General features: G+C 40.1%; 1 protein-coding gene across 1 annotated transcript in view; it reads left to right on the plus strand.

Moving 5' to 3' along the window:
• The window catches only part of LOC137913884 (cadherin-13-like), a 198,792-nt gene that overhangs the window by 121,692 nt on the left and 62,679 nt on the right, over window positions 1–14,421 (plus strand). Inside the window, exon 10 of the mRNA XM_068757504.1 lies at window positions 10,148–10,326. Coding sequence (XP_068613605.1) covers window positions 10,148–10,326 — 179 coding nt within the window. The remainder of the gene's footprint in view (window positions 1–10,147; window positions 10,327–14,421) is intronic.

Below are 14,421 nucleotides of genomic sequence, written 5' to 3' on the forward strand. Positions count from 1 at the left end.
ATGACAACAATGTAAAATGACTTCAAACCTGTAATGAAGGTTTGAATAATATACCAATGACTGTGAATGGGTGAGAGGCGGGGTACAGGCTGGACAAGCCGCCAGGGCCTCACTCACACACACACACTCATAGACAATTCAGTGTAACGAATTCACCGAACATGCATGTTTTTGGTGGGGGGGAGAGAACATTTTTGGTGGCAGTGTCTGTGTGATTATAACAAAGGTTCCTTTTCTTAGAAATGCTTTGTATTGCAACAGTTGAAAACATTTTGTGACAACAAAAACATTGTGGGTAATGTGAACAAAAACACAAACGTTAATCGTTTGACCTCTGATTTCTTGAATTGAAGTCAGGCTCGCTACTTGTCTATCCACCAGGCCCAAGTTCCATTCTGACTAATCCGCCGCAGTGTTTTGTGCACTGGGCAATAAGAGGAGCGGGAGGATTAAACTCAGTGTGTTCACTGAGGATGAAGCGATAGTTGGGCAAGCACCTGTGAGCAGTAGGCAGCTGGTCTGAATATGGAAGTTATCATTTTTATAAAACTGCATTTCTTGCATCCAACTTTAACATAACCAGCGTGAAACTGTTTTGTGATTGCTGCCATTAATACTCAACAACTCACACTGAGCGCACCAGTCTAGCAGAACAAAATCTAATTCACACATCCAGTGTTTCAAAAATACACCTTGTGAAAAACGCTTTGATGATAATGCAGTTTAATATCACAATTAGGGTGATAGTCATTGCGGCCTCATCTATACATGCTGTAATGACATCTAATTGCTGGACACTGATCTGAAGTGTGTAGTTTTACAGATAATGTTCTTCCATAGATCTGCAATACCCAAATTCTATTGTGTTTGAACTCTTGCAGATTGCATAAAAAATAAGGAGCTGTAACTAGGACTTGCCTAAAGGGCACACTTCTTCCTGCGCTGGCATGGAATAGTTGTTTGGGATATTCAAAAGTGATGCAATGTGAATATTGCTTTTTGTGCATCTTGTGGTGGAATTATTACACCAGGTCAAACTGAAAAGGCCAATGCATTAGTAAACAACAGCTGGCTTATGCAGCAAAGGCAGAGCAACATGTTCCTCTCTGTGGGAGTGCCTTGCTTTATTGTATTTGACATGTAGGTCTTGCATTCACTTGTCTGCGTGCCCTGCTTTGCTCCATTATTTTTCCTTGGTGCCCGATCAGCCTATGCACAACCATCTCAAGCAGAACAGACAAGTTCGTTTCACCATTCCTACAATGAGGCTGGAGCTGTCCTTGATGCTGAATCTGTAGCTGTCCTTGGTGCTGAGGCTGGAACTGTCCTTGGTGCTGAATCTGTAGCTGTCCTTGGTGCTGAGGATGGCGCTGGCCTTGGTGCTGAGGCCGGAGCTGTCCTTGGTGCTGAATCTGGAGCTCTCCTTGGTGCTGAATCTGGAGCTGTCCTTGGTTCTGAGGATGGCGCTGGCCTTGGTGCTGAATCTGGAGCTGTCCAATGCAGGGCGAGTCATCCAAAGTTATCACTGTAATGTTATTTTAATGGCACACATAGTAACCCAATACAACAGAATGCTGAAAATAGCAAAGCTTTTGTCTTATTCTATGAAGTGCTCTACTTATGTATAAGTATAAAAACACTTTCTCCCATTTGTCTGCCACCTCATCACAGCCACTGGCAGGCCACCAACACTCTGTGCAGCAACATTCTCACTGAAGTATGTGAACAATCATTATAGCCTTCTAATCCATGACAAACATAGAGCAGGGGAGGACTAGTTATCTGTGTCTCCAGCCTGCAGCTGAGGCAAGTTCATGAAAGAATAAAAATGACAAATTGATCCAAGTATTCAGAGCACAGCGAAGCAAATGCCAAATAAGAAATACATTGCATATAAATCACTTCATCAGGTCTTTTTTTTAATACCATTGGTCGTGTTGTTTCGGGGAATCAATCAGGAACGCTGCTTAAAGGAAGGCGTGTTCAACCCCTGCATTTTTGACTAGTGATTCCTATCACTATAACCTATTTGCTGTGTGTCTCACGCTGGCTTGCTGGAGGAAGTTTGTGTTTTGTCTGTGAAAGTTTTATTCTTTTATGCCTTCATTATGTTTGTTTCTGCCCTTAAAAATTTCTTCTCCTTTTGTGCGAACCTATTGGCTGGGTGGAACTCTGTTGCAGTTTATCATTTACTTTTAATGCATACTAATATATTTGAGGACAGTAAGATTCATGTCGAGCTGTAATGGAGATACAAATCAGTTGCTGAGTTGTACATATTATACAACTCAGCACAGCTTTATGATGATTGGACAGTTTTATCCCGAGCAGGAAGTGCATTTGGGGTGAAAAACAACACTGTGGGTGGGTGCACACACACACACACACATACACTTGTCTCTTTCTTCTCCTTCTGAATATGTCATCTTTCAAACTGGATGGTTGGCCTTATGTCAGCACTCATCTATTGGCTTCATTCTCTTCCTCGTCCCCATCATCTCCCACAGAGATGCAATAAAGTTTGGCGATTCAACTGACAATAACAGATCCATCCATTATGTGTGCTCTCGCTCCTCTTAGATCGATTGCAATGGAATTTGATTCAGACATGTCATCCTTCAAGATGAACTTCCTGGCTTTCCATATTGCACCATCATCAAACTGTAGGTTTGCTGTTGTGTGTTTTTTTTGTGTGTTTAGTTTGTTTGTTTTTTGCTGATCAGAAAATGTTGACATGGCAACATCTTAAATCTGTTTCTGTGAATAAGCTAACATTAAACCTGTTCAACATCAACATGTTAGCATAAAGACCTACCAGCAGGACTAGTTAGAAGAGCTGCTGGCTCTTAACTTTGCTTTGCTGTAAATATAAAAAGGAATTTACAAATAAATGAATGAATAAATTAAGGCAGTAAAGTGTATGTTTTAAACTTTCAGGTCTTGCTTCTGTCTGACTGATTTTGATGTTCTAATCCTGGGACAAAAAAGGGATACTATCAAATATTTTCAGGCATTAACCCTTTTAATTAAAAGTGTTCAAAATTAGTCAGAAATGTTTTTTTTTTTTTTTTGCATTATCACAGAGCCAGCATTTAAAATCAAAATAAATCCTAAATCCTAAAATCAAATAAAAATCCCTCAACTTGTCTGTGACTGGCTTTAATACTCCTTTCGTCTTTTGTCTCATCCCGCTGTACAGTAGCTGCCTGCTCTGCACTGATTGCCTCCCTTTCCTTGCGTGCGATCAGATGAATGCCCACTAATAGGTTTTTAGTTTTAGTCACTGAGCCCTGGTACAGAATTAGAGCAATTTTTGAGGGTAATTAATTGAAGTATCTTTTGTCTTGATTTAGTAAGTGGAGTTGTTAGCTGAAACCTCAATGGCAGAGGAGAAGAGAGATTATGGGTTGGAGAATCACAGAGCCCAGCTGAGTTCGCTTTTAGAATTGCATGGGAAGCTATCATCTCTTGGACGTTGCTGTTAATCTCACACATTCAGAGAAGATGTTCCGTTATTTGGTGATACAGTTTATCTATAAACACAGACCAACATCTACAGTTCGAGTCCACGCTCTGCAACACTCAGTAGGAGCCATCAAGACCCTACCCCATCACGCATTAATGTACCCTCAACTGCACAGGGGAAGGAGAAGGAACACATACAGAACCCACTGCAAGAATGTGGATACCCCACCTGGGCTTTTGTTAAATACACCAGAAAACCCAATACAGACCCAAGGAGAGGGAAGGCAAACGGAAAGACATCCCATATTTGGCAAGGTTTTTTGGAGAAACTGAATCGGAGGTTTAATAAAAACTCGACATCCTTTTACGCATTAAGAGGAAGGTTGGGTTCGGCCTGAGAAAAATACACCAATAAACTACCTGGGTGGTGTAGCACATGCAGTTCCTTGCAATGCTCCACAAGCGGATGGCACAACACAGGAGATCAGACACCTCAGGGCAGGACTCAGCAGTCCAGCCGCACCTGAGGGCCAAGGGCCATTCTTTTGAGGATGACAATTTACACATCTTGGAGAGATGGGTTAAAGAAGACATGTATGTCAAACTGGAGTGGCCATCCCTAAATAGAGGAGGTGACCTTTGCCATCAGATGCCCTCCAGGTATTATCCCTCCCCAGGCGCTCCCCTCCAGCCGTTCAGAGCTGAAGAAGCCCCTTGGATGAGAGGCAAAATGTCTTTATTTCACACACAGATCTTCTATCACCATTGTTTGCAGAGGTACTATACTATAATCACAGTTCCGGCTGGCCTGAGATCTGTTGTTGTGCACAATCAGACTGACATCTCTTTGTATACCCCACCTTCACCCAGAACTCGGTGCAGTATGCATTGGAATCAAGATTTTTTTATCTTTTTCAAATGAATAAATCTAATCATTTACGTTTTATCTGTTTTTATGTACAGTATTTGGGATACTGTATGTGTTCATGTAATGTAACTTTTGGATATGATTCCTGATCAGAAAGTAGAAAGTAGTTGACATGAAACAGTGATGTGAAAGTGTCATTAAGTGGCTGACAAATGTCCTTAAAGTTAATTACAAAATATTCAATTTGAGCACTGTTTCCTTTTAATCGCCACATTAAAAAAATATTCCTTTCTAAAATATGAAGAAACATTTCAATAAATAATTGAAATTTCATCAACTCTACTTAATCATTGTGCACGTACGTCTGTTTTGTTTAACCTGCCTTTTGCTATTTGGCTTACTTTATGCATTAACTCCTGTGTGAGAGATTGTGCTCTCTAATTCAAATCTCTCCCCAGGGTCTTGCATTTTAACGAGTATCTTGAGGCTTTGGTTCATTTTCCTGAGTCACGTCAAGATTAATCTCACCTTGTGATTCAAACTCTTTTCAAACTAAGTTCAAAACATTCAGGCAGATTGCAACGGCGGCACCAACACAATCGATGTGTTGTTAGATGAAATAGCAAATATCTATGTTTTCCCTGCTTCTCAGTGCATGTTGGACAAGCAGGTGTAGAAAATGGACAAAATGGAGATGACTGCCAATAAGATTGTTGAAATCTTTTTTATATGGCTGCCCACTCATTGTCTTGATCCTGCTATTCCCCAACCTTCTAACAATGGTATCTGTTGTTTTTCTTAACTGTCACAATAGGAACATCCTCTGCTCTTCTAGATTCCCCCCGGTCTTTGTGGTGACTCTATTTATGGACCCATCCATGTTTCCTTGCATGGATAAGTGTTGATCAACCTTAGAGAGAGATGGAATTTGTTGACTAATTGGGAATTAATATATATATAGTATATATATATATATATATATATATATATATATGTTTAATTTTGGTTAAGAAAACAACAAATGGTTGTTTTGTCAGAACAGGAATAATTACTAATTTGAAAATGCCATGTAGCATTAGATCCACACGGCAATGATACTTTATTCACCAGTGATTGGATCATGCATCGTGGCTGCTGACATTTTTACACAACAATATATCCAGTATGTCACCTTAATAATTTGTATTTGACCTTTGTAATGTGTGCAGCGGCATTAAACCATTTCTGTCCATTAAATGTATTCCAATAAAAATAATACATGGAGATATCTGGAGTTTATGTTTAGTTAATCCTTATATAATATTAAAAAAAATCGAATTTAATTCTTCAAACATGAACATTTTAAGCACAGGTTTTTAAACGACTATCAGACTCATGAATACTTCTCTGGAATAGAGCCACCAGTGGTTGATTGTTCGTCTTGATTGCATTCTTATTTACACATTATCGCCTCACTTTTCATCTTTCAAATTGCTAAATAAAAACGGTTTTATTTTCAATTATCAAGTTATGCTTTGATTTAATTACTCAGCCCTGATTTCCATTATTTATACTGGAGTTATTTGCCATTTTTTTCCGTTCATTAGCTTGTGTGTTATTTATATTCTCATTAACCTGTTATTTATAATTACACAAATGTGTAATTAGTATCCTGTAATGAAAGCAATAACTGTCCTTCTGTCATCTCTGTCAATCAGTGCCTTGGCATCAGGATGACCACCAGCACAAATGTATGTTTTTAAAAAATGTTTATATAGCATCCAAATGTTCATGGATGTTTTATGTAACCTTTCAATATTAATTTTGTCTGACTTGTAATAAAATGCTGAATGTCTGTGTGTTGCTCATCCATCTCTGTGGATTGCATTGGTTTGCATCCAGTATAAATTATCTAGCTTTTACCAAAGAACTGGTGAGGTAGAATGGAGAAACCACATTGCTTGACAAGCACAGGAAAAATGTGTCAAAACCCCGAGAGCATCATCATATTCCATGTTATTTTTCAATAATAAGAAATATTAGAACCGTGTTGCACAAAAATGACTTTCCGAAAGGCCCCAATGTTTGTTTATTTATTTATGTATTTTTAATTGGACAACAGGCACTCTTTCATTGCGATGTAAATCTACGTGATTTATTACCATGCATAAATGAATATAAAATAAAACACAGAATGTCTGCAGAATAATGATTTCAATGTTTCAGACAGGCCAGCACCCAAACAAGGAGCTCAGGTAACAGGAGGCAGGCTGAATATTCCTTCAATATAATATGTCATACAAATCGGACTTGTTACTTAATACTAATGGACACATCTGTATGTATTTGAAGCCTGACAGAAAACAAATTTTAGACATGCATAAATTATTATACAAAGAAATAAACCCATAGAAGTACATTATTCTTCTATATATGTCCTTTGGAATAGTTGGGACATTATTTAATCAATACATCTGATGATAATCTGCTGGTTTTATTTATCGAAGCCTTAGGTAAACCTACTTCACCTGAAATGATTACTTATTTGTGTATTTCTCTGACTGAAAACGCCACCACGGCGTTGAATAAGATTTGCTGCTCTTTAGCTGATTGTCGTGAGCTGCTGCTCAAGGAGCTCAAATTTTAAGCAGAATTGTGTGTTAAATAATTTTGCTGGTCTGGGTGTGCTGAAGAATGTATTATGTGATATGTAGTAATATGACTAATATAGTAATGTAAGTATTCATGTCTAGATTTAAAAAAAACAAATTTGAAGCAAAGGAATAAAAACATCCTTAAATTAATGTTTCAAGACTGGTCGTGCGGTTTCATCAAAATTTGCTTGCAAAATACTTACAAAAAAAAAGACTAAGACACGAATACAGACATTTATCATTCAAAATGACTTTGACTACAAATTAGTTCAATGATGAACTCGCCATTTAAATGAAATCCCAATTGACATATGGAGTTTTATTTAGCACCTTTAATTTACTGAAATAAAATCTTTATTTGAGTTAAAAGTTAAAATTCTGACACAATGTCCAATTCAGTGGTGCAGTGACCAGAACCCTATCAACAACCCAAAATATCCTCTCTCTCTCTCTCTCTCTCTTGTTCTGCATCTTGCTCCACATGAAAAGTGTTTTGTCAGTCACCGCTGAATACCTCGACCTAATTTGCATAACGTGATTAATCTTTGAACTTTATGTGACCTTGTTCACACCTGACAATAGAGCGGCTCCGTCTCTGCTCCTTTCAGTCGTGTCAGTCTTTTCTCTATGGTGTCGGTGTTCTCTTGCTCCACCTTGGCTTTTCGCACTGTGTGAATTCTCTGGCGGCGCCTAGTGATCTGCCATCCCCCACTAATTTCCCTTGGTGTTTGAGAAAGGCATGAGGAGTTAGCTGTAAGCAACAGCTCCGTGTCCCATCAGCCTTGTTGGATGACATCAATCCACAATGTGTTCATCTGTGAGTGTGTGTGTGTGTGCTTCCTTTTACGGTGTCAATCTCTGCATCATTTCACGTGGGAATTTGTGGTTACACATCAAATTCCTGCCTGGTTGCTTCTCTATTTTTTGTTTGGACTGAGCAACCACACAGATGCAACGCATTGCAAAATAAATTAATTGACGTGCTACACCCAGTATTTACACAGTCGCTATCGTCTCTGTTTACTGTAGATCTTTTTCCATCCAGTTGGAGCTGTTGTCATCCAGCAGAAAATTTAAATGGGGCCCAAGTGATTGCGGGTGGAATGGCTGCCCTGTGCTTTCACATTTATCCTGCCGTACCCCATGGAATATAGCTCAGATTGATTGGGCTGTAGCTCCATGCCAGAGGATGAAACTGATAAAAGAGGGCAACATATCTTCAGCAAGGCCGCCCACGTTATCACATTATGATTAAACACAACAGACGTTGGTTGTTAGAGTTGTCCCATTACAGAATGCTGATTGATGCTAATGCTGCAATGTTTTCTATAGTGAGGAAGGCTTGCTGCTTAGATGATACTCATTTACCAGTGGAATTACGGTATCTGATGTGGACAATGAGGCCTGCTTAGGGAGGGTCACACTGGCTCTGATGTCATATAAAACGTGTAATGTGATTGCGTTGCATTTGAGAGCCCTCACTTTGCGGCAGCATGAGAACATAATTTACTGAGATCTGTTCAAGATAACCATTTTAGTCATAGTTTTTAAGCACTCTAATTTGCTGTTGGTTAGTGTGCAAAATTGTGTGTGTGTGTGTGTGTGTGTGTCACATTCATGCGGACTCGTCTTTAACAGTGTGGCTTTCGAGGTGTGAAGTGGAACAGACTTTGGGTAATGAAGGAGATGGGACTGTGTAATTATTCTGCAGAGGAAGGATTACTGGTCTACTTAACCATTAATGGTTCACCTTGAAGTGCAAATGGAAAGGGGATAAAACCGACGCCTCTCTGCCCCTCATTAACTTCAACTGGACTGAAGAAGTTTGCTACTAAGCCACGATTTCTTAACGTGGAAATATTTTTCCAGCCCCCCCACTTTATTTGAGTAATTTGGCTAATGTCCTGTGGCAAAGTATTAAGAAGTATGAAAACAGATCAATGTTTATGAGCTACGATATGCAGTGTTGCTATTTTATGTTTAGTTCAGAATGTTGGTTGATTAAGAACCTCCGGCTGCTTTATCGAATCAACATCTGTGGCATTAATCATTTCAGAAAAGATTTTGTTTTATCTCAGGTAACCCATGGAGGTTTTATTTTAAAAAAAAGAAACTGCTTTGCTTGATTGCATTTTTCAGAAGCAAATCCCGAATCACTTCATCATCCACAACAAATAGTTGTCTCTTATGAGACATATTGATGCCAATGAAATTCACAGAACCTTTTCTGCTTAGTCTGAATAATGATTTGTATGAGAAACCCCACGACTTAAAGTAAATAAAAGCTTTAAAGCTCAGCTTTATTGAAGTATATTTCTGAACATTATACGCAACGCCCTGTCAGAATTTAGTCTAACATAATTTCAAAGACTGAGTCAGATATCTTATTAAGCAGATGTTAATTTAAAAAGAAATATCTGACTACAAGCAGTTTGTCTCTGTGTGTGTGTACGCATGCACGCATAGAATTGCATTTTCATGCATTTGCATGTACATTTCTGTGTGGATTAGGTTGCCTCCTGCTAAATCTGGGTGAGTCTATTTTACCAAAGAAGCAGAGATTGAGAGTTAAGGATGTGTCAAGGATTGCCTCCTAGTTTAGCTCAGCTGCAGGGGCAGGATTTCCATTTTTGTTCCCATTACCTAAAATGCACCCTGCTGTTAGAGCTGACCCCAGGGAGAAAACATATTAATATCAAAGGATAACTTTTTGAGGGACTATCTGAGGATCTTCAACTATTTTCTTTGTGCGCACCTGCTGCCATGATTGCTTTCATTTTAGCTTTCTAAGCACGCTGTGATACTGACGAAGCATCATCATGATGACAAAGTGGACGCGCTTGCATGAATTTGTATTCCAGCAATTATGTTGATTTCCAGATCAACATGTATCTGTCTCCTTTCATTTCGGTTTTCATTTCATTCAGTCTTAATTCAGAGGCTGTTTTTACATTAATGCTTTGCAGCAGTTAATCCTGAATTCAATCTGTTTTACTGCTGAATCGTTGCTCTAACTCTCCAAAGCGGCTCCAGCTGCTGCTTCCGAAAGCGTTTCATTCCTGCAAATGTATTTCACTCGTGACAGGATTTAGTTCCCTCTGCTGCACCTGTACATGGCACCTGCACCTGGCACAAATGATTGTGTTTGGACTCAGCCCTGTCTGCCCTCTGTTCTCTCCAGGAACCACAGTGATGAGGATGATGGCGTTTGACGCAGATGATCCCGCGACAGACAATGCCGCACTGCGCTACAATATCGTCAGGCAGTCGCCAGCCAACCCTACCTCGAACATGTTCTACATTGATGCTGAGAGAGGCGACATCGTCACCTCCATCGCCTCCATTTTACTCGACAGGGAGGTGGGTGTAGATTGTGAGTGTGCGTCAGCATGTGGTCCGAGCGGAACAGAGCGGAAGATATAGCAGGTACTTTTCAAACCATGTCACTAGCAATGCCAGTAAGTCGAGTAAAGTGTGTGTGTGTGTGGTGTCATATGATACAGTGAGCATGTGCAGAAGACAAATGACAGTCTCTATTTCCACGTCTAACTGGAGTGAGACAACGGCATGATTGGTTTTTCAGAGGGGTAACGAATGCCAGAACATCGATTGGGTTCGCCCCTGGAAGAGGAATATTTGCTGTTGTCAGACACTTAGCGCATAGTTTAATTGAGGTGATACACACTCATCCGCCAGCTCGGGCAGTGTCCAACAAGCCTGGCTGAAAACCTCCCATCCGGAACTGCTGGAACCGGCCTGATGAGCCGCTCCTTGTGTTACAGGAAACTGTTTAATAGAGGCCCTAATTGATTAAAAGTGCAGCAGAGTGAGATGTGAATCGATGCAGGGAGCGCTGTTTGTGCTCTATTTTGCGAGGCGATTGAGAGATTGGCTCGAGAGACGTGCGACCATCTTGACGCTTTTTCACGCTTCGATTGACGAGTGAGACTTTACAAGAGTAGCATCTCTTAGATCTTTCAAAAGATGACACGCCATCAAAGAAAAAGTAGCCATCACATCAGCACCGCTCCACCAGCCGAGATGTATTTCTATTTCTGGTGTTTGACTGTGCATAATGGAAGACGTGTTCAAATTCAACCTCATTATACTCTGATTCAGTTCATCAAGTTATTCTCTGTTGCCAACATCTATTTAGTTAGCTTTTAGTTTAGCTTTTCTTCTGATACACAGAAATTGATTTTTGTTGTAATCAATTAGCCTTGTGGGAGCCTCAGTTTTGTAAGACATAAGGATGCAAGGTGTACCTAAAGGGTATAAAAAGCATGTAGTCATATTATAGTAGTAATGCACCTGAAATATATTTGCTTTAAAATACCCTCAAAGCTACAGAAGCGTAATCCAATATGGCATTTTATTTTCAATTAAATCCAAACAGCTGTGACTAATCCATGAACACCTAAAGGCTGTATCAGCTTGGAGCAGCAAGGATTGTCTTCACATTGAATCTACCTTCACCCCCCCTCCTTCTTCGTTCCAGCATGGATAATAATAATTTATTAATCTGCTAGATGTTTCAAGGTTAACAGTCCAGCCGCTGTGCAGCATTTCTGGAAAAGAAAAGACAAAAAAAAAAACAGAAAGAAATATGAGATTTCTTGAGTCAGCAGAAACAGATGGAAGTGCAGAAGGCAAAAGTTTTAAATTGTCCTCCTCGAGCTCTGGACAGATTTACACCCAGGCCCTCCAGCACAGTCTCAAAGATATGGCTCCGGCATGACACCCATCGATTCCATCTGCCTTCCAGACCGTACATTTTGCAGACAGCATGTCCAGCATATGTGTTCACTGGATTTGTGTTCGAGAGAGTGAGAGAGACGCGTTTACACAACAGAAGGATGAAGTAGTGATAGATAGAAAAACTTTCCCTCTCCTTCCTGCAAAAATCCCTCAGACATAATTCAGGTGTAACTCAAGACACTTGACTCGTTTTTCTCACTTAGCTGTGGCTTCATGCACGGAGAAGGGGGGGAGAAGTGGGTGGCCATCTGCCTTGACCAGTTGGCTAGATAGGGACAGAGAGCAAAAGAGGGAGAAAGCACAAGTGGAGGAAGAGGCTCATGTCTTAACTTCAATGCAGAGATGGAGTCTGCCTCGCAAATGATGAGTACAAGATGGTTCCGTGGGAGGGGAGCCTGATACAATGTAGGTGAAAGAAAGCGGTCCTTGATGGAATTAAGGGACATACCCCGAAGAAGAATAACAGAGTGTAATGTTAAAGCACATCTTTCTGAGGCGTTTAGGGCCAGCTTTGTTTTTGTCTAAGTTGAAGAGCAGAAAATGACTGGTCATCCAGGTTTTCTGTCCTGAAAACAAGCCTGAAGTTCTGCTGTCTGATGAGTTTCATCTGGTGTAATTGCACACCATCTGCACAATGACAAGACAATAGAGGCAAGTTAATGGGCATTTGCATTTTTGACCGTTTGCTCTTTCTGCAGTTCCCACGGCAACCTGACTGGAAACTGATAAGACTGATAAGTAACTGCTTTGTCAAGCGTTTTAGAAAGGACAGGAATGTATGTCCAAAATCTCTAAGTCAAGTCTAGGCTTTTTAAAGCTTAATAATCAATGGTTACTTTAAATGAGTGAGTTAATAACTTTTAATAATGAATGGCTGAGCATTTCCAGGAGAGAGGTGAACTGTAAAATAATTTGCTCGACTTGTGAATCAGAAAACAATTGGTGCGGACGCTGGCATGAGGTGCCTCCAGTTTACTAAATCTGATGCTCCTCCTCAGGTGTATTCGTGTGTTGTGATTCATGGATTGCATTTATAAAGATTCTTCTTTCTTTCTTTTTGTAGCACAAGTCAGCATTCAGCCATTTACACACATTCACACGCTGCTGGCAGGGGCAGCCATGCAAGACACCTGCAGCTCAGGAGCTGTAATCCTTCACACACGCTGACAAATATCCCTCACATACATGCACACTAACAAATAGATTTTGCGGAAAATCTGTGTTATCTTGGTCAAGAAACCTTTAATGCAACTGTTATTATTCATTGACAAAGGACGAATAACAATTAATGACAGCGCAAACACACACACACACTTATGATGTTGACCTTGATTCAAACTTGGTGCTGGTGAGAGTGAGGTAGTGAAGCTCTTTGAACATCATGTAGAATATACAGTGGAACCTCAGTTCTTGAACATAATTATTTCCGTAATACTGTTCAAAAACCAATTTGTTCAAAAACCGAAACTATATTTCCCATTAGAAATAATGGAAACTAGATCAATCCGTTCCTACGCACCAGATAAATGTCCATTTACATGACTACAGTTATATTAATATGTAACTACGTGCATTTTAAACTCGAAAACCGAGATGTTTGAGAACCGAGGTTCCAGTGTATTTAAAGTTTCGTTTTGGAGACATGCACACAGGCATCTTTTGGTGGTGACACACACACACACACACACAGGCATTAAGCACACATATTAAACACACACACATCATTATGATCGATTTCAGTATATGGAGTGTCTGCCTACACAAGGGTTACCAGAGAGGACAGGCTGCTAATGTCAGTGCGACTTTCTGACTCTCTAATGTTGTCTGGCCAATCTGGGAGCTGTCTCAGCTAAGGGCATTGAATCGATGAACTCGGCTGACCTCTCCATCCCCTTCTGTGTTCGCCAAAGTTGAATTACATGGAGATAGAAAGAGTGTGTGTGTGTGTGTGTGTGTGTGTGTGTGTGTGATGTTTACATTCAGATAGATAGTTTGTTTAATTAAATTTTTTGAGGTTGGGTTTTGAGGCAATGATTTTTGCATATGCTGGCTCTTTTTCTCACTGCAGGCGAAAGTAGGTTAAAATCTGGCATTTTCAATTTCGAGCTGGGCCACTTTCACAATTTAGATTGTGAATGTGGATCTCCCAAACGAAGAAAAAGATTGCATCAATAACATCGAGAAAAAAAATGAGATTGCAAATCTAAGCAAAACTAAATTATATGGGAAGATGCTCCAATCAAAATCCTGTTTGTGGGATAAATGAATGTCTGCATCACTGCTTTGTTCATACTGATAATGACCAGGCATATCATTGATATCTTCTGATGTTCATCAGCAGGCTACTTGTAAATGTCGGATCAAGGCTGCTGTGCATGTCCTTCAGCTTCAACAGACCCAAAATCCCTTGACATGCAGACTTGCATGCACAGAGAGTGCACAGAGCCACCTGTGCTTTTAGGCTAGTGGAGTTGAGTGGATTTAACCCTTGGCGTTAAATCTCACTGTAGCCAGACTCGTGGTAAAACAAGAGGAGAAGTGATGTGATCCTCGCAAAATTCTCCTTCTCTTTGTCTAATCCAGCCCAAGCATCAAAGGCGGGGCGTCGAACCTCCTGTCCAGTTTGCTCCGAGGTTCTTGCTTGTTAAAAGGTTTTATTTTCCTCATTCACTGTTGCCAAGCACAAGTGCTGCTAAC

This window comes from Brachionichthys hirsutus, unplaced genomic scaffold (genome assembly GCF_040956055.1).
Source record: "Brachionichthys hirsutus isolate HB-005 unplaced genomic scaffold, CSIRO-AGI_Bhir_v1 contig_1409, whole genome shotgun sequence".
Classification (NCBI taxonomy): domain Eukaryota; kingdom Metazoa; phylum Chordata; class Actinopteri; order Lophiiformes; family Brachionichthyidae; genus Brachionichthys; species Brachionichthys hirsutus.